We start from the raw sequence: 23,317 nt of genomic DNA, 5'->3' as shown, positions 1-23,317 counted from the left end.
AAAAACAAAGAACCAAAACGGAACCCCTCTGCAGTGAGTTTCCTTTTCTTCTGTCAGTCCCCAGTCAGTGGCTTCGTCCCAAATGGCACCTTGTTCCCTGTATACTATAGAGACCTATGGACCCTGGGCAAAAGTAGTGTACTAAATAGGGGATAAAGTGCCATTTGCGACCCGTCCAGTCATTCTATCTTGGGTAATGTCTGTTTTACTTGGCTCTATAACTGACCCTCCGTGGGTTGCGGCTGGTTGTTCCCATCACTAGCCTGCTGAAAGATAACAGGGGCTTTCTGAGGTTTCTCAACGTGGTGTACAGTCGTGGTCAAAGGTTTTGAGAATGACACAAGTATTGGTCTTCACAAAGTTCGCTGCTTCAGTGTTATGAGATATTTTTTGTCAGCTGTTACTATGGTATACTGAAGTATAATTACAAGCATTCCATAAGTGTCAAAGGCTTTTATTGACAATTACATGAAGTTTATGCAAAGAGTCAATATTTGCAGTGTTGACCCTTCTTTTTCAAGACCTCTGCAAACCGCCCTGGCATGCTGTCAATTAACTTCTGGGACACATCCTGAATGATGGCAGCCCATTCTTGCATAATCAATGCTTGGAGTTTGTGGGTTTTTGTTTGTCCACCCGCCTCTTGAGGATCGACCACAAGTTCTCAATGGGATTAAGGTCTGGGGAGTTTCCTGGCCATGGACCCAAAATGTCGATGTTTTGTTCCCCAAGCCACTTAGTTATCACTTTTGCCTTATGGCAAGTTGCTCCATCATGCTGGAAAAGGCATTGGTCGTCACCAAACTGTTCTTGGATGGTTGGGAGAAGTTTTTCTCGGAGGATGTGTTGGTACCATTCTTTATTCATGGCTGTGTTCTTAGGCAAAATAACACAGTGAGCCCACTCCCTTGGCTGAGAAGCAACCCCACACATATCCCGTTCAATTCTAGCCTGGAGTTGGAGAGCATGTCGACTGAGAGGGTGATAGATTGTATTTCTATGGCTGGGGCCTCCCTCCCTTCCCACCAGTATGGAAACAGATCTGGCCTCCCCCAGCACTGTGCTGTGTTGGGACTGGGAGCAGGCTGGAAGTTAAACTGGCCTCCCCCAGCACTGTGCTGTGTTGGGACTGGGAGCCTGGCCTCCCCCAGCACTGTGCTGCATTGGGACTGGGAGCAGGCTGGAAGTTAATCTGGCCTCCCCCAGCACTGTGCTGTGTTGGGACTGGGAGCCTGGCCTCCCCCAGCACTGTGCTGCATTGGGAATGGGAGCAGGCTGGAAGTTAAACTGGCCGGCACTGTGCTGTGTTGGGACTGGGAGCAGGCTGGAAGTTAAACTGAGTTTAACACCTTAGACCTGTGATGCACACTACCCTTTATTCTCTGTGTGATATCCTGGGACTTGTGTACTGTATCAACTGGTGTTTCTGTTTCAGAAAAGTCCTGATAAAATTATACTGCTTCAAATGTTAAGATAGCCTTCACTGAAAAAAAAGTGAATCATTGGATAAACTTGAATGAGTTACTTCAAGTGGTAACACCCAAATAAGTTTAGTTTTTTCATGACAAATATATACTTTGGATTGAAGTAAATGATTAGGTCAATGTTACTTGTATCATTTGATTACAATGAAGTCAATCATTAACCTCAGTGCAACCTAATTGTTCTGTAACTCAACTACATTTGCATATAAAAAATAAAAAAAGTGATTATTTACTTTACCAAACTAAAATACTATTCAATTCCAACCAAAAACATCAAACTTGGATGAAAGCAAATCCCTGAATTGGAGGAACCAACTGAGTTAGTTCAATTGGTAACATGTAATAGAACCAATTTCCTGCTAAACAAAATATTAGGTTGGTTTACAAACACATTTATTAGACCAATAAAGTGCTTTTGAACACAGCGCAAATACATATACAGTACGTAGCACTTCCTCTTTTAAACGTTCTATATTGGCGACAGAATTCCCTTTTAAAAATAAGTGCATTTGCAACCTGTATTAATAAACAGAATTGTTTCCAGGTTCGGTATTTGAAGTTCAATAAAGCTGTAGAAGCTACCATTCACATGGTAAGTAGAGTACGTTTAACAATCTTATCCAGGACAGAGCATATCGTTGCTGTCGGGTGAAACCCTTGTAACTCCAAATGTGAAAGATATTTCTTTACATATAAATTGAAAGGCCCCGTTTGAACCCACGTTAAATGTCACAGCTCTAGGAGCAAAGACACGTATCTTAAAATACAACCCAATTTAAAATTTGACCAAATTATTTACATTGAAAAAACATTCTTAAATTCAATTTCCGGATATTTGAAGATACAATACTTTCACCCGACAGGGACGATATGACGTCTTCTCTAACCAAGCAAGGAAATGCTCCATTCCACTTAATGTTCAGCTTGTTTCGGGTCCACGATGGTTGCTTTTTGTTAAGAGCTACCCGGAGCTTCCTTGCACACAACACTCAAATGAGCTCAAATCTGTAACCAAAAATCTAATCGTAAAAAAACATAAAATGTTAGGAACCGAGTAATAACATTTTTAGTCTTGGTTATTGTGAGCTTTGCAGTTTGCAACAAAGATTCTGCACTTTGGCAGACATCGTGTTGATCAAACTGCATTAGGATTTAAATTAACACTTCGAAAATGTTTTGATGGACTTGGCCTATAAGTGAAAGTTCAAGACAGACAACTCCTTATGTAAACAACTTTTCCCCCAAAGTATAAAATCAAAAGCGGTTTTTCTGGCAGCCTGTATGAATAAACCAAACTATTTAGAGGTATATTTGAACAAACTGAATGGTTTGTTTATGTTAGGAGCTATCTGGAACTTCACACTCAAATGAACTCAAATCAGTAACCAAAATCAAGTTAAGTGTCAAATCTGTAAACAACATAAAGCATAAGAGAAAGACGATCAACACCTTGGTGATGTTTACTGTGAGCCGTGCGGTTTGTGGCATTGGATAAACCAAGTTGAGTACATACATCAAACCCAAAAGTAAGGCACAAGCAGATGAACTCAGTTCATTCACCACCTCCAGTCCTTCGATTACATTTACATTTACATAATTTAGCAGACGCTCTTATCCAGAGCGACTTACAAATTGGTGCATTCAACTTATGATAGCAAGTGGAACAACCACCTTTTTTTTGTTTGTTTTTTCCTTCCTTCGATGACTATGCCGATGTCTTCTGGTGGATGCAGGAGTCCTTCACCTTCATTACGAATGACGAACACTGCCATGGTGACCTTCCCCAATTCCCCACTGCCATGGTGACCTTCCCCAACTCCCCACTGCCATGGTGACCTTCCCCAATTCCCTCTGAGCCTCATCAGCCTGGATGTCCTACAGAAGGCAACATAACACAAAGACAAAACAAAATGTTAAAATGGACACCATTCACTCAGCTTTTTTCTGTAATCTAAATAAATCAGTACAGGACATGCTGACAGCAACTAAGTACCAAGTATCAGGTCCTCTTCATCTTCTCCCAGGGAACTTCATTGCTCTCTTCTAATATTACTGTCCTCCATCTGGGAAAACACAACCTTGATCAATTTTCATATTCCCACTCACCTGAAGTTCACCCGCTCCATCTCTCTCTCTCTCTCTTAACGAATCACGTTTAGCTCTCTTGTAGATACAAACACACAGAAATGTGATTGATGCACCTGATCCAAAATCTGCACGATTTCAGTGGTCTTTTCCCCAAGTTGCTCCTCCTTTGGCTCGGATTACTCTAAGTTGAAAGCATGTCTAACTGGGCCATGAACTTTGATTCCAGGGGAACAGTCATGAGCCTCAAGGACTCAGCATTGATCTGAAACACAAGACAGTAGGGCAGGTGATCACTAAAACAACCTCCACCGGGTCAATAAATATCACCTACATCATCTATCTTCTCTCAACCTTCCCAAATTGTGACCAAGGTATCATAGATGTACCTAAAACCAGTCACTCCAGCTTCTACATCCTCTCATTTTACCTCTTTCTGTTGGAACAGAGCAGACCATCTGGCTTTGACGTCCGCAATCCTGGGTTCCTTGTTCACCGCCTCCTGACGTCTGTAAGCAAAAGTCTGAAGCCATTTTGTTCCTTTTTCTAATCTCTTTAAGAGGTTCAAGTCTCTCTTTTTCAAGGCTTTCGGGAATTTCACCAATTGGCAAGGAAGGGTAGAAGCTAGACTCAGCTCGTTGAGCTCGACAGCCTCAGGCCTGTCTAAATAACGTTACCTTTACTAGGAACATTAGGCCTGTCTAAATAACGTTACCTTTACTAGGAACATTAGGCCTGTCTAAATAACGTTACCTTTACTAGGAACATTAGGCCTGTCTAAATAACGTTACCTTTACTAGGAACATTAGGCCTGTCTAAATAACGTTACCTTTACTAGGAACATTAGGCCTGTCTAAATAACGTTACCTTTACTAGGAACATTAGGCCTGTCTAAATAACGTTACCTTTACTAGGAACATTAGGCCTGTCTAAATAACGTTACCTTTACTAGGAACATTAGGCCTGTCTAAATAAAGTTACCTTTACTAGGAACATTAGGCCTGTCTAAATAACATTACCTTTACTAGGAACATTAGGCCTGTCTAAATAATATTACTTCTGGGAGAAATACAAAATGCCAATCTAGCTCAGGGATGGTCAGGGATGGTCCATAGGCCCATGTTGACTCTAATGCTTCCCACAGTTGTGTCAAATTGGCTGGATGTCCTTTGGGTGGTGGACCATTCTTGATACACATGGGAAAGTGTTGAGCGTGAAAACCCCAGTAGAGTTGCAGTTCTTGACACACTCAAACCGGTGCACCTGGCACCTACTACCATACCCCTTTCAAAGGCACTTAAATATTTTTGTCTTGTGCCCTCTGCACACATAAACAATCCATGTCTCAGATGTCTCAAGGCTTAGAAATCCTTCCTTAAACTGTCTCCTCCCCTTCATCTACACTGATTGAAGTGTATTTAACAGGTGACATCAATAAGGGATCATATCTTTCACCTGGATTCACCTGGTCAGTCTATGTCATGGAAAGAGCAGGTGTTCCCAATGTTTTATGCACTCAGTGTACACGGGGTGGCTGGAGTCTTTTACCATTTTTAGGGCCTTCCTCTGACACCACCTGGTATAGAGGTCCTGGATGGCAGGGAGCTCGGCCTTGAGGTTGGATGCCAAGCAGTTGCCATACCAGGCGGTGATGCAGCCAGTCAAGATGCTCTCAATGGTGCAGCTGTATAACTTTTTGAGGATCTAAGGACCCATGCCAAATATTTTCAACCTCCTGAGGGGGAAGAGGTGTTGTCATGCCCTCTTCACAACTGTGTTGGTGTGTTTGGACCATGATAGATCATTAGTGATGTGGACACCAAGGAACTTGAAGCTCTCGACCCACTCCACTATCGCCCCATCGATGTGTATGGGGGCGTGCTCCTGTAGTTTCCTGTAGTCCAAAATCATCTCCTTTGTCTTGCTGACGTTGAGGTAGAGGTTGTTATCCTGGTACCACACGGCCAGGTCTCTGACCTCCTCCCTATAGGCTGTCTCATCGTTGTCGGTGATCAGGCCTACCACCGTTGTGTCATCTGCAAACTTAACGATGGTGTTGGAGTCGTGCCTGGCCACGCAGTCGTGGGTGAACAGGGAGTACAGGAGGGGACTGAGCACGCACCCCTGAGGAGCCCCCTTGTTGAGTGTCAACATGGCAAATGTGTTGTTACCTACCCTCACCACCTGGGGGCGGCCCGTCAGGAAGTCCAGGATCCAATTGCAGAAGGAGGTGTTCAGTCCCAGGATCCTTAGCTTAGTGATGAGCTTGGAGGGCACTATGGTGTTGAACGCTGAGCTGTAGTCAATTAACAGCATTCTCACATAGGAGTTCCTCTTGTCCAGGTGGGAACGGGCAGTGTGGAGTGCAATAGAGAATGCGTCATCTGTGGATCTATTGGGGCGTTGTACGAATTGGATTGGGTCCAGGGTGTCTGTGATGACACCTTGGACCCATCGCTCTACACCAGGGCTAACTGCCTCTGTCTCAGTCACCGCTCTACACCAGGGCTAACTGCCTCTGTCTCAGTCACCGCTCTACACCAGGGCTAACTGCCTCTGTCTCAGTCACCGCTCTACACCAGGGCTAACTGCCTCTGTCTCAGTCACCGCTCTACACCAGGGCTAACTGCCTCTGTCTCAGTCACCGCTCTACACCAGGGCTAACTGCCTCTGTCTCAGTCACCGCTCTACACCAGGGCTAACTGCCTCTGTCTCAGTCACCGCTCTACACCAGGGCTAACTGCCTCTGTCTCAGTCACCGCTCTACACCAGGGCTAACTGCCTCTGTCTCAGTCACCGCTCTACACCAGGGCTAACTGCCTCTGTCTCAGTCACCGCTCTACACCAGGGCTAACTGCCTCTGTCTCAGTCACCGCTCTACACCAGGGCTAACTGCCTCTGTCTCAGTCACCGCTCTATACCAGGGCTAACTGCCTCTGTCTCAGTCACCGCTCTACCCAACAAAAGGGCTAATTTACACCGTCTCTGTCATTTCCCAGACCACACTGGTGCAGGTCCCCTCTTTGAGTTTCTCCCCCAGGGAGTGCTAGGGGAAGGAAGTTCCAGATTTCTGGGTCACACACACACACAAACACACACACACACACACACACACACACACACACACACACACACACACACACACACACACACACACACACACACACACACACACACACACACACACACACACACAAACACACACACACACACACACACACACACACACACACACACACACAAACAAAAGTGTGTGTAAATGCTTCTAATATAGCAGGCCAAGCGGATTCACGTAAATATTTGTGTAATGTATTGGTGTCAGACTCCTTGATAAATAATGAAATAGAATAGTGCAGGCCTGATTGCTGACTGACCGGGGAATGAGGAGGATATTAAACTAGCCTGGGTAGTGGAGTGGAGGAGCAGAATGGTGAATAGAAGGAGAGCAGGATCTGTTCCAGGCGTCTCCCCTCACAGAGAGAGAGAGAGAGAAGAGAGAGAGAGAGAGAGAGAGAGAGAGAGAGAGAGAGAGAGAGAGAGAGAGAGAGAGAGAGAGAGAGAGAGAGAGAGAGAGAGAGAGAGAGAGAGAGAGAGAGAGAGATGGGGACTGACATACATTTGTTTTGGCCAGCTGTGAGGCTGTGAACTAGCAGTGGATTATTAGCCAGTTAGTCATGGATAGAGAGTTTGCAGTGAGAGAAGACACATCCCTTCCTCCTTCAGAAACACCCTCTGAAACAGATCTCAAATATTTAAGTCATTTTGCTTTGTGAGCAAAAACCCATAGGCCTAGTCTCTGTGCTTCATGAACTTTGAAGAAAGATATCAATGATCCCAATTCCAATAGATTTCTAACTAACACCTAATGCAGACAGAGATCGTAGACTAGGCTATCTATCTTTGATATAGAATAGCCTCCCTATTGCTTATCCTTGGAAGTTTTCTCAAAGTGGGAGGAGTTAATCAGTGTTGAGTGCACCCACCCAAACTTGTCCTACTTCTAAATCAACTTTGCTACATTGTAAATTAAGTACAGCAGGCTCCATAAAAAAATGAAAATAAGATATTGACAATATTTAGGCATAAAAAAGTTTAAAAGGATCAAAGAAAATAATCAAAGGTTACTTATCTTGGGACAAACGTTTTTAAACCAATCACAACAGTGGTAAAAACGACATTTTAAAATATAAACTCATATAGACGATGCCTATTTTGCAATACTGTACTCATTTCCCGTATTTTTTTCTTCTTTTTTTGAATGATCTGTAACCAGTGGCGTTGACGTGCGTTTAGCGTTGGACCCTCCTCCATCTCCACTAGAAAGCCATGCCCAAATAAAAGCCATCACTAGTGAGTTTCCTCCGAACGGCATTGATTTGATTTGACTGGGGCAGGAGACTATCAGAGGACAGAGGAGGCTGCCGGGGGGAAGGTTGGGACAGGTACAAACACTAAAGAACCAGCCTCCAACTTCACTAAATCTGTGGATTTTCTGATTTTTTTTAGAAGATCATCAAACCACCGCAAAGATTACAGTTTCCCACGTTTTTTTTTAAAGTCCTAAAATGAAAATGTCCAGTAACCCTATTATTATGGTTATGGTGGTGCTTTGCATCGGGACCGCTGTGAACTGTATGCCGAAAGGGAATGGGAGAAGCAGGCGGCAGGCTAATCAGGGAGAAGACCAAATACCTTCGGTATCATCGGTCTCTCAAGGTGAGTTTCCATACCTTTTGGCTACATATTGCAGATGGTTGTTATTAAAACTCTATTTGATTGTTTCTAAAAACGTTTGTATTAGCCTATAGAATATCACAAAAGTTTGTTATATTGTAGCGACCTTAAACCAATACCCAGCGAGTTCGTTAAAAGTTTTGGACTTCTTGGCGTAACGGTTAAGGCGTTGGCATGACAATCGCTGGACCTGGGTTTGAATCCCGGTCGGGGCAACCACCTGAATTCGTTACACTTCTGTCAGAAGTGGGATGGTGGCTGTGGGCCGTCGGAGAGGCGTGTCAACGTGAGGGACTTGGTATAGAGAAGCGTGGGGACACGCTGTCCTGAAGAAAGGGGGTAATGTAGCTACCTTAAGCCAACGTCTAGCGACCTAGTCAAGAGGTTCGGACCTCTTGGTTTAACAGTTAAGGCGTTGGCTTGATAGTCGCTGGACCCGGGTTCGAGTTCCTGTCGGGGCTACCCCCTGGATGCTCGACATACGTAGAATAATGTTTTGTGTTTATTATGAGGCTATCATGAAATGGCACACAGGAATTGTGTCAATTCCCCAAAATGAGGCTACTTAAAAGTGAAACAAATTGTTACCCTACTACTTTCCTTCCCTAGACGGCTGCATTGAGAATGGCCAGATGTATAACATTAACGACCAATGGGAGCGATCATATCTGGGCACTATGTTGATCTGCACTTGTCACGGAGTTGCCGGAATTAAGTGTAAAACGAAACCTGAAGGTGAGCTTGTATTTCTATATCTGTAATGTATGTAGCCTATCCTTCATGGTCAATGCAAGTCCTTTGTCTCTCACCGTTTAAAAAATAAATAAAAATGCCGGTTATGTAACAATATTAGTGATGGCAATGAATGAATTAAGTTCAAATATGTACTGATCTTCATCATCTGCCTTTAGTTCTTCCTAGCAAACACACAACATAGATAATATTCATGTGTGTTCCTCTGCTTCTCTCTCCCGTGTGCAACGGGTTTCATTGTCTTTACGAAAACAAACAAATAACATACCCCCTCAAAAATCTGTTCCACAGCTGAGGAGACCTGCTATGATAAGATCAACGCCAGGTCTTATCTGGTTGGTGAGACGTATGAGCGACCCAAAGAGGGCATGATCTGGGACTGTACATGCATTGGCTCTGGCCGGGGGAAAATCAGCTGCACCATTGCCAGTGAGTGGGCTTGTTACATTTTTACATTGTACATGTTAGTCATTCAGCAGACGCTCTTATCCAGAGCCACCTACAGTTAGTGCATTCATCTTTAAGGAATACCTGGAATAGTATAAAGCAGTGTTTGTCCCACTGGCTATCATAAGTTGAATGCACCAATTTGTAAGTCGCTCTGGATAAGAGCGTCTGCTAAATGATGTAAATGTAAGATAGCTAGGTGGGACAACCACATATCACAGGCATAGAAAGTAAATTTTTCCTCAATAATGTAGCTGTCAGTAGAGTCAGAGTTAGAAGGGGGGGGTTCAAGTGCAAGTGTTATTTTTATTTATTTAATTTTTGGGGGGTCGAGGTGAAGAGGAGGATTATTTAAGATACTGTTTGAAGAGGTAGGGTTTCAGATAGTGTTTCGATAGTGTGTGATTGGGCTCAGTAATCCAGTTAAATCTCTGTATCACATAAAGCCCTCTTAGTATGTGGTTCAGTCACTGCAGCTGTCTGTGGTGGCTGGCTGGTCACTGACTGGGTGGTTGGTTGGTTTGTGTGTGTGTGGTGGCTGGCTGGGTCGCTGGGTGGTTGTCTGTGTGTGGTGGCTGGCTGGGTCGCTGGGTGTCTGTGTGTGTGGTGGCTGGCTGGGTCGCTGGGTGGTTGTCTGTGTGTGGTGGCTGGCTGGGTCGCTGGGTGGTTGTGTGTGTGGTGGCAGGCTGGGTCGCTGGGTGGTTGTCTGTGTGTGTGGTGGCAGGCTGGGTCGCTGGGTGGTTGTCTGTGTGTGTGGTGGCAGGCTGGGTCGCTGGGTGGTTGTCTGTGTGTGTGGTGGCTGGCTGGGTCGCTGGGTGGTTGTGTGTGTGGTGGCAGGCTGGGTCGCTGGGTGGTTGTCTGTGTGTGTGGTGGCAGGCTGGGTCGCTGGGTGGTTGTCTGTGTGTGTGGTGGCAGGCTGGGTCGCTGGGTGGTTGTCTGTGTGTGTGTGGTGGCTGGCTGGGTCGCTGGGTGTGTGTGTGTGTGTGTGTCCCCTGTATCTCAGTTGGTAGAGCATGGCGCTTGCAACGCCAGGGTTGTGGGTTCGTTTCCCACGGGGGTCAGTATGAAAAATGTATGCACTCACTAACTGTAGTCGCTTTGGATAAGAGCGTCTGCTAAATTACTAAAATGTAAATATACAGTGTGTGTTTAACTGTGTTTCTGATTCTATCCCAGACCGCTGCCATGAGGGGGGTCAGTCCTATAAGATTGGGGACACGTGGAGGAGACCCCATGACACTGAGAGCTACATGCTGGAGTGTGTCTGTCTGGGCAACGGCAAGGGAGAGTGGACCTGCAAACCTGTTGGTGAGCATTGGGCCAGTATGGGGGAAAAATAAATGTATGCACTCACTAACTGTAAGTCGCTCTGGATAAGAGCGTCTGCTAAATGACTAAAATGTAAAATGAATGGGAATGACTTAACCAACCTCTGGAAGTTAGCTGTCTAAACAAACAGGAAGTCAGCTGTCTAAACAAACAGGAAGTTAGCTGTCTAAACAAACAGGAAGTTAGCTGTCTAAACAAACAGGAAGTTAGCTGTCTAAACAAACAGGAAGTTAGCTGTCTAAACAAACTCCGACCTCTGGAAGTTAACTGTCTAAACACACAGGAAGTTAGCTGTCTAAACAAACAGGAAGTTAGCTGTCTAAACAAACAGGAAGTTAGCTGTCTAAACAAACAGGAAGTTAGCTGTCTAAACAAACAGGAAGTCAGCTGTCTAAACAAACAGGAAGTTAGCTGTCTAAACACATCACGGTCATATTCATTACTGCAAATTGTAGCAACATTTTTGGTTGTTATTGGAAAACGTCTCATTGGTCAAGTTCTCTTCAGGTAGTCCGTTCCCGTTTCAGCCCATTTGCTTCCGTTTTTGTGAATACGATCCTGGAAGTTGACGTTAGCTGTCAAAACATTACATCATAAAATATATCTTAACTCCTCCCCCTTCTTGTGTCCGCAGCGGAGCGTTGCTATGACAACACGGCAGGGACGTCCTACGTGGTGGGTGAAACCTGGGAGAAGCCATACCAGGGTTGGATGATCGTAGACTGCACCTGTCTAGGAGAGGGGAGTGGAAGGATCACCTGTACATCTAGAAGTAAGACACCAACACACAGGAGCAAACACACAAGGACGCACGCACACACACACACACCTGTAAGACCCCACAGCCGTACCGCCAGCCGTACCGCCAGCCGTACCGCCAGCCGTACCGCCAGCCGTACCGCCAAGCTCCATCACTCATCATTCATCATCACCTCCGACTCACCAACAGGCCCGACCACAAATTCCTTCCCACACACACACACACACACACACACACACACACCTCTACAGACCGTGGCAGCTTCAACCCGATGTGTGTGTGTGTGGGAACAGCTCAGTTCCACAAGCTTAATTAAGGGAAAAACTTTAGCTTAACTTGGTGAAGAGGAATGTAAATTGTCTGTGGTGGAAATGTAAATTGTCCCAGTTCCATGTTTAAGTGATTTTACATGTCCTTAATGAAAACCCAATGCAATTCCATAACATTATGAAACGTGTTAGCTATTATGTTGATTGGCTGACACAGCATTTCAACCCTGTGTATATCAGACAATATACCACGGGTATGACGCAAAAATACATACTGTTCTATTTATGTTGGTAACCAGTTTAAAATAGCAATAAGGTAGCTCAGGGGTTTGTGGTATATGGCCAATATTCAACTGGTTGTTACCACAACCCCTTGGGCCTTATCGCTTAATTATACTACTGCTTGCCTGTTAAAGTGAAACTGAACTGGGTTGTATTCATTAGGGCAAAATGTAGCAAACACTTTGCAACAGAACTAAAATCAGCTTCTTATTGGACAATTCCAGGCAGTCCCTTCCTGTTTCAGTCTGTTTTCTTCCGTTTGGTGCCTACTGAACATGACGCTGGTTAAAGTGGTACTGAATTATTTCCCTCTATCAGACCGGTGTAACGACCAGGACACGCTGACGTCCCATAGGATCGGAGACACCTGGAGCAAGACGGACGCCCGAGGTCACATGCTGCAGTGTCTGTGTACGGGGAACGGGCGCGGGGAGTGGAAGTGTGAGAGACACGCGTCCCTCCACACCACCGGCCTGGGTGAGACTCCTTAATGAGTGGAGAGTGGAAGTGTGAGAGACCGTGGTGAGACCATCTCTGCTTCAGCTCATCCTTCCCCCCCCCCAGACAGTGTTCATTCTAATTACAAGTCTGCCAATATTAAACACGTTAATAAGGGATTTCCAAGGCTGGTTTCCTGGACACAGAGCCTAAACATAAAAGCATGTTCAATTGATATTCTGTGACTGGGAAAACTGCCCTTAAACTATTCACAGCAAATTTTGCAAACTAAATCTAGTTTAATCATTTACACACATTTTCACAGAAGGCTTTTTTTTTCTCTTTCACACATGTGGCGCTACAGGTACCGGGTCCCGTGTGATCACCAACATCCAGCCGGCTGTGTACCAGCCCCAGCCCAGCCTGGAGCCTCGTCCCGGCCTAGCCCCGGAGGGGGCCTGCCAGACGGACGCGGGGGTGGCCTACGTCCTGGGGATGAGATGGATCAAGACCCAGGGCAGCAAACAGATGCTGTGTACCTGCCTGGGAAACGGGGTCAGCTGTGAGGAGTGGGGTACGTGCTGATTTTATATTCACATATAGTTATTGTCCAGCTATTGTTTGCGATGTGTCTCTGACGCAGTAAATACATTTTATTTATAAACTGATCTTACTCACCAGAGCTCCCACAATGAAAACAGTGTTTTAAAAAGTAGAATCGGCAATTTGCCATCATTCAGAAATCTTTCTATCTGGTTTCTATGTGTTTTGTGTTCAGAGGGCCCAGCCCCAGTGTACGGGGGGAACTCCAACGGTCAGCCCTGTGTGTTCCCCTTCACCTACATGGGGAAGACCTACCACTCCTGTACCTCAGAGGGACGCCCTGACAGGCAGCTGTGGTGCTGCATCTCCTCCGACTGCGAAACCGAACAGAAATACTCCTTCTGCACAGAGAAAAATGGTAATATATATATATATATATATATATATATACACTATACCGTTCAAACGTTTGAGGTCACTTAGAAATGTCCTTGTTTTCGAATGAAAAGCAATTTTTTTTTTTGGGGGGGGGGCATTTTAAAATGACATCAAATTTATCAGAAATACAGTGTAGACATTGTTAATGTTGTAAATGGCTATTGTAGCTGGAAACGGCTGATTTGTAATGGAATATCTATATAGGCGTACAGAGGCCCATTATCAGCAACCATCAGTCCTGTGTTCCAATGGCACGTTGTGTTTGCTAATCCAAGTTTATAATTTTAAAAGGCTAATTGATCATTAGAAAACCCTTTTGCAATTATGTTAGCACAGCTGAAAACTGTTGTTCCAGCTACAATAGCCATTTACAACATTAACAATGTCTACACTGTATTTCTGATCAATTTGATGTTATTTTAATGGACAAAAAAATTGCTTTTCTTTCGAAAACAAGGACATTTCTAAGTGACCCAATACTTTTGAACGGTAGTATATATATATATATATATATATATATATATATATATATATATATATTTACAGCTTTTTATTTAATTGAGACGAGATGGGTGGAAAGCGACAGAGGTAGGGAGGGAGGGAGAGATGGGTGGACAGAGAGAGAGGTAGGGAGGGAGGGAGAGATGGGTGGACAGAGAGAGAGGTAGGGAGGGAGGGAGAGATGGGTGGACAGAGAGAGAGGTAGGGAGGGAGGGAGAGATGGGTGGACAGAGAGAGAGGTAGGGAGGGAGGGAGAGATGGGTGGACAGAGAGAGAGGTAGGGAGGGAGGGAGAGATGGGTGGACAGAGAGAGAGGTAGGGAGGGAGGGAGAGATGGGTGGACAGAGAGAGAGGTAGGGAGGGAGGGAGAGATGGGTGGACAGAGAGAGAGGTAGGGAGGGAGGGAGAGATGGGTGGACAGAGAGAGAGGTAGGGAGGGAGGGAGAGATGGGTGGACAGAGAGAGAGGTAGGGAGGGAGGGAGAGATGGGTGGACAGAGAGAGAGGTAGGGAGGGAGGGAGAGATGGGTGGACAGAGAGAGAGGTAGGGAGGGAGGGAGAGATGGGTGGACAGAGAGAGAGGTAGGGAGGGAGGGAGAGATGGGTGGACAGAGAGAGAGGTAGGGAGGGAGGGAGAGATGGGTGGACAGAGAGAGAGGTAGGGAGGGAGGGAGAGATGGGTGGACAGAGAGAGAGGTAGGGAGGGAGGGAGAGATGGGTGGACAGAGAGAGAGGTAGGGAGGGAGGGAGAGATGGGTGGACAGAGAGAGAGGTAGGGAGGGAGGGAGAGATGGGTGGACAGAGAGAGAGGTAGGGAGGGAGGGAGAGATGGGTGGACAGAGAGAGAGGTAGGGAGGGAGGGAGAGATGGGTGGACAGAGAGAGAGGTAGGGAGGGAGGGAGAGATGGGTGGACAGAGAGAGAGGTAGGGAGGGAGGGAGAGATGGGTGGACAGAGAGAGAGGTAGGGAGGGAGGGAGAGATGGGTGGACAGAGAGAGAGGTAGGGAGGGAGGGAGAGATGGGTGGACAGAGAGAGAGGTAGGGAGGGAGGGAGAGATGGGTGGACAGAGAGAGAGGTAGGGAGGGAGGGAGAGATGGGTGGACAGAGAGAGAGGTAGGGAGGGAGGGAGAGATGGGTGGACAGAGAGAGAGGTAGGGAGGGAGGGAGAGATGGGTGGACAGAGAGAGAGGTAGGGAGGGAGGGAGAGATGGGTGGACAGAGAGAGAGGTAGGGAGGGAGGGAGAGATGGGTGGACAGAGAGAGAGGTAGGGAGGGAGGGAGAGATGGGTGGACAGAGAGAGAGGTAGGGAGGGAGGGAGAGATGGGTGGACAGAGAGAGAGGTAGGGAGGGAGGGAGAGATGGGTGGACAGAGAGAGAGGTAGGGAGGGAGGGAGAGATGGGTGGACAGAGAGAGAGGTAGGGAGGGAGGGAGAGATGGGTGGACAGAGAGAGAGGTAGGGAGGGAGGGAGAGATGGGTGGACAGAGAGAGAGGTAGGGAGGGAGGGAGAGATGGGTGGACAGAGAGAGAGGTAGGGAGGGAGGGAGAGATGGGTGGACAGAGAGAGAGGTAGGGAGGGAGGGAGAGATGGGTGGACAGAGAGAGAGGTAGGGAGGGAGGGAGAGATGGGTGGACAGAGAGAGAGGTAGGGAGGGAGGGAGAGATGGGTGGACAGAGAGAGAGGTAGGGAGGGAGGGAGAGATGGGTGGACAGAGAGAGAGGTAGGGAGGGAGGGAGAGATGGGTGGACAGAGAGAGAGGTAGGGAGGGAGGGAGAGATGGGTGGACAGAGAGAGAGGTAGGGAGGGAGGGAGAGATGGGTGGACAGAGAGAGAGGTAGGGAGGGAGGGAGAGATGGGTGGACAGAGAGAGAGGTAGGGAGGGAGGGAGAGATGGGTGGACAGAGAGAGAGGTAGGGAGGGAGGGAGAGATGGGTGGACAGAGAGAGAGGTAGGGAGGGAGGGAGAGATGGGTGGACAGAGAGAGAGGTAGGGAGGGAGGGAGAGATGGGTGGACAGAGAGAGAGGTAGGGAGGGAGGGAGAGATGGGTGGACAGAGAGAGAGGTAGGGAGGGAGGGAGAGATGGGTGGACAGAGAGAGAGGTAGGGAGGGAGGGAGAGATGGGTGGACAGAGAGAGAGGTAGGGAGGGAGGGAGAGATGGGTGGACAGAGAGAGAGGTAGGGAGGGAGGGAGAGATGGGTGGACAGAGAGAGAGGTAGGGAGGGAGGGAGAGATGGGTGGACAGAGAGAGAGGTAGGGAGGGAGGGAGAGATGGGTGGACAGAGAGAGAGGTAGGGAGGGAGGGAGAGATGGGTGGACAGAGAGAGAGGTAGGGAGGGAGGGAGAGATGGGTGGACAGAGAGAGAGGTAGGGAGGGAGGGAGAGATGGGTGGACAGAGAGAGAGGTAGGGAGGGAGGGAGAGATGGGTGGACAGAGAGAGGAGGTAGGGGAGGGAGGGAGAGATGGGTGGACAGAGAGAGAGGTAGGGAGGGAGGGAGAGATGGGTGGACAGAGAGAGAGAGAGGTAGGGAGGGAGGGAGAGATGGGTGGACAGAGAGAGAGAGAGGTAGGGAGGGAGGGAGAGATGGGTGGACAGAGAGAGAGGTAGGGAGGGAGGGAGAGATGGGTGGACAGAGAGAGAGGTAGGGAGGGAGGGAGAGATGGGTGGACAGAGAGAGAGGTAGGGAGGGAGGGAGAGATGGGTGGACAGAGAGAGAGGTAGGGAGGGAGGGAGAGATGGGTGGACAGAGAGAGACCAGAAGGACGCCTTTTGAACCCAAAAAGAATGGTGATCTCTTGGATGCAGTGAACAGAGTCGGAGGAAACAATAGTAGAGCGAGTGTTTCATCTGATAGGACGTCATCTGTGGTAGCGCAACACAAGCAAGCATGTGTTGAGAATGGCGATCTCAATTCAACCTGAGCGTTTTCCAGCAGAGTCATTCGAATTCTAGCCAGCCGACATCATTAAACATCTGGGTTCTATTAGAATGGGAGTTAGTTTCCAGGTTTCTTAGGGTGGTTACTTACTCATTGTCTGCATTCCAAATGACACCCTTCGTAGTGCACTACTTTTGACCAGGGCCAATAGGGAATAGGGTGCCATTTGGGACGCACTCATTGTGATTGTGTTTGCAGTGATGGTGACAACGAGGGGAGGAAACTCTAACGGTGCTCTGTGTCAGTTCCCCTTCCTCTACAACGGGAGAAACTACACAGACTGTACCGCCGACGGGCGCAGGGACGGCATGAAGTGGTGCGGCACCGCCACCAACTATGACGGAGAACAGCGATTCGGCTTCTGCCCCATGGCTGGTGAGTTCTGTTGCCTCATTGCTTCTGCCCCATGGCTGGTGAGTTCTGTTGCCTCATTGCTTCTGCCCCATGGCTGGTGAGTTCTGTTGCCTCATTGCTTCTGCCCCATGGCTGGTGAGTTCTGTTGCCAAAATGTTCTCTCACTCCATACAATTGATCTAAAGCCACAGACACAAACACGCGACGATCGTCCGAAAACAGCCAGTGGCCGTCCCATAATCTTTAGGTCCATACTGGCACCAGCTGTGAATGGGTGATCACACACTGGCACCAGTTGTGAATGGGTGATCACATACTGGCACCAACTGTGAATGGGTGATCACACACTGGCACCAGCTGTGAATGGGTGATCACACACTGACCTCCAGAGCTAGGACCCAAAGCCCAGGGAGTCTGTCCCAGACTCAGTGCCCAGATCCAGGGGCCATGGTCTCTCTTCCCGGCTGGCAGAGAACAGAGAGAGACTCCCTGGCTGTCTGCTGGTCTCCAGGACAGCTGCAGTCATCAGAGCATCAGTCAACCCCCTCCACAGATCTCTATCTATCTCTGGGCTGTCCTCTCTTCTCCCTCTTTCTATCTCACCACATATAAACCAGTCATCTCCTTTTAATTAGGAGGACATCCCCTAGGCCCATATGTCTAAAGCCTGCAGAGGACGTAGTCCTACACATGTTACGAACATCTGTTTATGTTGTTCAGCCTTGAAAAGTTTCATTTTACTGACGGCTCCAGCTGCACTGTTCTATATGTTCTAACATTCTAAAAGTTCTAACATTCTAAAAGTTCTAACATTCTAAAAGTTCTAACATTCTAAAAGTTCTAACATTCTAAAAGTTCTAACATTCTAAAAGTTCTAACATTCTAAAAGTTCTAACATTCTGAGTACTGTTCTGTCCTCTCAGCTCACGAGGAGGTGTGTACGACCAGCGAGGGCGTGATGTACCGCGTGGGAGACCAGTGGGACAAACGCCACGACGTCCTGGGACACATGATGCGCTGCACCTGCGTTGGGAACGGCCGTGGAGAGTGGAGCTGCATCGCATACTCCCAGCTCAAAGGTAATGAGAACATGGGATTTTTATAATATATGCCATTTTACTGCTTTTATTTTTTACTTATCTATTTTTTACTTAACACTTATTTCTCTTAAAACTGCATTGTTGGTTAAGGGCTTGTAAGTAAGCATTTCACTGTAAGGTCTACACCTGTTGTATTCGGCGAATGTGACAAATAACATTTGATTTGATTTAGCAGACGCTTTTATCCAAAGCGACTTACAGTAATGCGTGCATACATTTTACATATGGGTGGTCCCAGGAATTGAACCCACTACCCTGGCGTTACAAGCGCCGTGCTCTACCAACTGAGCTACAAAGGACCACATAGCACTTTTCTAAAAACCCAAATACACTTGAAAGTAGGTGAGAGGTCATACATGCCACACAGAACGTGCCAGCGCTGTGGTGATGTACATCCAGACCTAATGCTCTTCCTAGCCCTTCAACTTGACCCTTGACCCTAACACTTTGATGTTCTCAGATCCCAACATGGTGGAAGCGGTAGTGGGAGAATTGGAACCTGCTGTTTTTGACCTTGTATGTGTTTTCCTTCCTGTCATAGATCAGTGTATTGTGGACGGGTTGACCCATGAGGTGAACCGGACCTTCACTAAGCTCCATGAAGAGGGCTACATGATGAACTGCACCTGCTTCGGACAGGGCCGCGGGCGCTGGAAGTGTGACGCCATTGGTGAGTTCATAGTTCATAGGAACCTATTATTTTTATGGACCAAGATGTCTGTTTGTGTGGCGATATTTACCGCTTGTGGTGTTGTACCTGACTACCCTGGTCCTAGATTTGTTTGTGCTTCATTTTGTGTGACCATGGAATTTGGCTAGACCCCACAAACAGATCTAGGACCAGGGTAGTACTTTCAATGTACTGAGTACACTTTGCTGAATCCTGTGCATATGACAATTACACTTGATTTGATTACTTGGCTACTTGAACATTTTGCATTATCATTTCTGATGATAATCGGGAAGTAAAATCTTACCGTATTTAACATCTGTTCCCAGACCAATGCCAGGAGCCGGAGACCAGAGTCTTCTATCAGATCGGCCAATCGTGGGACAAGCTTATCCACGGCATCATGTACAAGTGTTATTGCTATGGCAACAGTATTGGAGAGCTCAGCTGCGAGCCCCAACAGTCTTTCCCAGGTAAGAACACCACACCACTAAGCCCTATCGTGGTCACAATACTACCGGTGTTGGGGTACGTCCTCTCCCTGGTATGGACGAAGTTCACTGGGCGTGGTCAAAACGCTATACTAGACTGTTGGAGGGTGTTCTGTGGGATACGTACGGACAGAACAGACTGTTGGAGGGTGTTCTGTGGGATACGTACGGACAGAACAGACTGTTGGAGGGTGTTCTGTGGGATACGTAAGGACAGAACAGACTGTTGGAGGGTGTTCTGTGGGATACGTACGGACAGAACAGACTGTTGGAGGGTGTTCTGTGGGATACGTACGGACAGAACAGACTGTTGGAGGGTGTTCTGTGGGATACGTACGGACAGAACAGACTGTTGGAGGGTGTTCTGTGGGATACGTACGGACAGAACAGACTGTTGGAGGGTGTTCTGTGGGATACGTACGGACAGAACAGACTGTTGGAGGGTGTTCTGTGGGATACGTAAGGACAGAACAGACTGTTGGAGGGTGTTCTGTGGGATACGTAAGGACAGAACAGACTGTTGGAGGGTGTTCTGTGGGATACGTACGGACAGAACAGACTGTTGGAGGGTGTTCTGTGGGATACGTAAGGACAGAACAGACTGTTGGAGGGTGTTCTGTGGGATACGTACGGACAGAACAGACTGTTGGAGGGTGTTCTGTGGGATACGTAAGGACAGAACAGACTGTTGGAGGGTGTTCTGTGGGATACGTACGGACAGAACAGACTGTTGGAGGGTGTTCTGTGGGATACGTAAGGACAGAACAGACTGTTGGAGGGTGTTCTGTGGGATACGTACGGACAGAACAGACTGTTGGAGGGTGTTCTGTGGGATACGTACGGACAGAACAGACTGTTGGAGGGTGTTCTGTGGGATACGTACGGACAGAACAGACTGTTGGAGGGTGTTCTGTGGGATACGTAAGGACAGAACAGACTGTTGTTTATCACTTCAGTTTGGCTGGTGGAGGCCGTTGGCTCTACTAGGAGAGAAAAGGAATACGTGAAGAAAATTAAGTGGGGCTTGATGCATTACTCTGTAGCCCTGCATGGGAAGGCCTATGGGGCTTGATGCATTACTCTGTAGCCCTGCATGGTAAGGCCTATGGGGCTTGATGCGTTACTCTGTAGCCCTGCATGGTAAGGCCTATGGGGCTTGATGCGTTACTCTGTAGCCCTGCATGGTAAGGCCTATGGGGCTTGATGCGTTACTCTGTAGCCCTGCATGGTAAGGCCTATGGGGCTTGATGCGTTACTCTGTAGCCCTGCATGGTAAGGCCTATGGGGCTTGATGCATTACTCTGTAGCCCTGCATGGTAAGGCCTATGGGGCTTGATGCATTACTCTGTAGCCCTGCATGGTAAGGCCTATGGGGCTTGATGCATTACTCTGTAGCCCTGCATGGTAAGGCCTATGGGGCTCGATGCATTACTCTGTAGCCCTGCATGGTAAGGCCTATGGGGCTTGATGCATTACTCTGTAGCCCTGCATGGTAAGGCCTATGGGGCTTGATGCGTTACTCTGTAGCCCTGCATGGTAAGGCCTATGGGGTGAAGAATGTTTTCTCATTGTAGCCCTGTTCATCTCTGCTACCCTTCTAGAACATATGTTCCTCTCTGCTACCCTTCTAGAACATCTGTTCCTCTCTGCTACCCTTCTAGAACATCTGTTCCTCTCTGCTACCCTTTAGAACATATGTTCCTCTCTACTACCCTTCTAGAACAACTGTTCCTCTCTGCTACCCTTCTAGAACATCTGTTCCTCTCTGCTACCCTTCTAGAACATCTGTTCCTCTCTGCTACCCTTCTAGAACATCTGTTCCTCTCTGCTACCCTTCTAGAACATCTGTTCCTCTCTGCTACCCTTCTAGAACATATGTTCCTCTCTGCTACCCTTCTAGAACATCTGTTCCTCTCTGCTACCCTTCTAGAACATCTGTTCCTCTCTGCTACCCTTCTAGAACATCTGTTCCTCTCTGCTACCCTTCTAGAACATATGTTCCTCTCTGCTACCCTTCTAGAACATCTGTTCCTCTCTACTACCCTTCTAGAACATCTGTTCCTCTTGCTACCCTTCTAGAACATATGTTCCTCTCTGCTACCCTTCTAGAACATATGTTCCTCTCTGCTACCCTTCTAGAACATATGTTCCTATCTACTACCCTTCTAGAACATCTGTTCCTCTCTGCTACCCTTCTAGAACATCTGTTCCTCTCTGCTACCCTTTAGAACATCTGTTCCTCTCTGCTACCCTTCTAGAACACCTGTTCCTCTCTGCTACCCTTCTAGAACACCTGTTCCTCTCTGCTACCCTTCTAGAACATATGTTCCTCTCTGCTACCCTTTAGAACATATGTTCCTCTCTACTACCCTTCTAGAACAACTGTTCCTCTCTGCTACCCTTCTAGAACATCTGTTCCTCTCTGCTACCCTTCTAGAACATCTGTTCCTCTCTGCTACCCTTCTAGAACATCTGTTCCTCTCTGCTACCCTTCTAGAACATCTGTTCCTCTCTGCTACCCTTCTAGAACATCTGTTCCTCTCTGCTACCCTTCTAGAACATATGTTCCTCTCTGCTACCCTTCTAGAACATCTGTTCCTCTCTGCTACCCTTCTAGAACATCTGTTCCTCTCTGCTACCCTTCTAGAACATCTGTTCCTCTCTGCTACCCTTCTAGAACATCTGTTCCTCTCTGCTACCCTTCTAGAACATCTGTTCCTCTCTGCTACCCTTCTAGAACATATGTTCCTCTCTGCTACCCTTCTAGAACATATGTTCCTCTCTGCTACCCTTCTAGAACATATGTTCCTCTCTGCTACTCTTCCTCCTCCTGGGTGACAGGAACGCTCGCATCTCTGATCCGTGCTTTCTCTCCACCACGCCCCCTCACACTCTTTTAATTTAGCAGAAAACCAACAATTGAATGAAACTATCCTGCTCCAGGGTCATTAAACCTGGCCCTCTGGTTTCACACCCCGCTTGTTTGAGACTTTGTTCACAACTTGATTTTGAAGTGGTGGGGAGAGAGGGGGAGGCTAGCACATGTTGGTACATCCTCCACCCGCTCCGTCCTCCTCCATGTTGTGCTCTAGAGCATGTGATGATGTGGTGCTACCTCCTCCATGTGGTGTTAAACTCTAGATGATGTGGTGCTACCTCCTCCATGTGGTGCTACCTCCTCCATGCTGTGTTAAACTCTAGATGATGTGGTGCTACCTCCTCCATGTTGTGCTCTAGAGCATGTGATGATGTGGTGCTACCTCCTCCATGTGGTGCTGCCTCCTCCATGTGGTGTTAAACTCTAGATGATGTGGTGCTACCTCCTCCATGTGGTGTTAAACTCTAGATGATGTGGTGCTACCTCCTCCATGTGGTGTTAAACTCTAGATGATGTGGTGCTACCTCCTCCATGTTGTGTTAAACTCTAGATGATGTGGTGCTACCTCCTCCATGTGGTGTTAAACTCTAGAGCGTGTGACGATGTGGTGCTACCTCCAGAGGTTAGTGGAGGAGAGAGGGGGAGGCACACGTTACTATATCCTCCACCTTCTCCCGGTCAGGTCTTTTGTTGTTAGTTGGCATGTGGCTCTAACCTTCTGAGGTGCTGACTGATGTTTAGTCCTCTCATGTTAGTGGGGAAGTGAACTATGAGCTTCTCTCACCACCTCTGCTTTTCTGAGTCGGCTTACAGCTCTAGAT

The 23,317-nt window shown here is 47.4% G+C and overlaps 1 protein-coding gene across 1 annotated transcript in view; it reads left to right on the top strand.

Moving 5' to 3' along the window:
• Positions 1–8,203: 8,203 nt before the first annotated feature.
• Positions 8,204–23,317, top strand: part of LOC311143873 (fibronectin-like) — a gene marked incomplete at its 5' end in the record, with an annotated part of 84,687 nt that continues 69,573 nt past the window's right edge. The window contains 12 exons of the mRNA XM_084179744.1: positions 8,204–8,285; positions 8,913–9,038; positions 9,348–9,485; positions 10,680–10,811; positions 11,467–11,604; positions 12,462–12,620; positions 12,946–13,155; positions 13,360–13,542; positions 17,202–17,378; positions 18,281–18,436; positions 18,999–19,127; positions 19,457–19,600. Coding sequence (XP_084035870.1) covers positions 8,204–8,285; positions 8,913–9,038; positions 9,348–9,485; positions 10,680–10,811; positions 11,467–11,604; positions 12,462–12,620; positions 12,946–13,155; positions 13,360–13,542; positions 17,202–17,378; positions 18,281–18,436; positions 18,999–19,127; positions 19,457–19,600 — 1,774 coding nt within the window. The remainder of the gene's footprint in view (positions 8,286–8,912; positions 9,039–9,347; positions 9,486–10,679; positions 10,812–11,466; positions 11,605–12,461; positions 12,621–12,945; positions 13,156–13,359; positions 13,543–17,201; positions 17,379–18,280; positions 18,437–18,998; positions 19,128–19,456; positions 19,601–23,317) is intronic.

The sequence above is a fragment of the Coregonus lavaretus genome, assembly GCF_964263955.1.
Source record: "Coregonus lavaretus genome assembly, chromosome: 16".
NCBI lineage: Eukaryota > Metazoa > Chordata > Actinopteri > Salmoniformes > Salmonidae > Coregonus > Coregonus lavaretus.
Note: the sequence above shows the minus strand (reverse complement) of the source record. Positions and strands in the feature narration are given on the sequence as shown.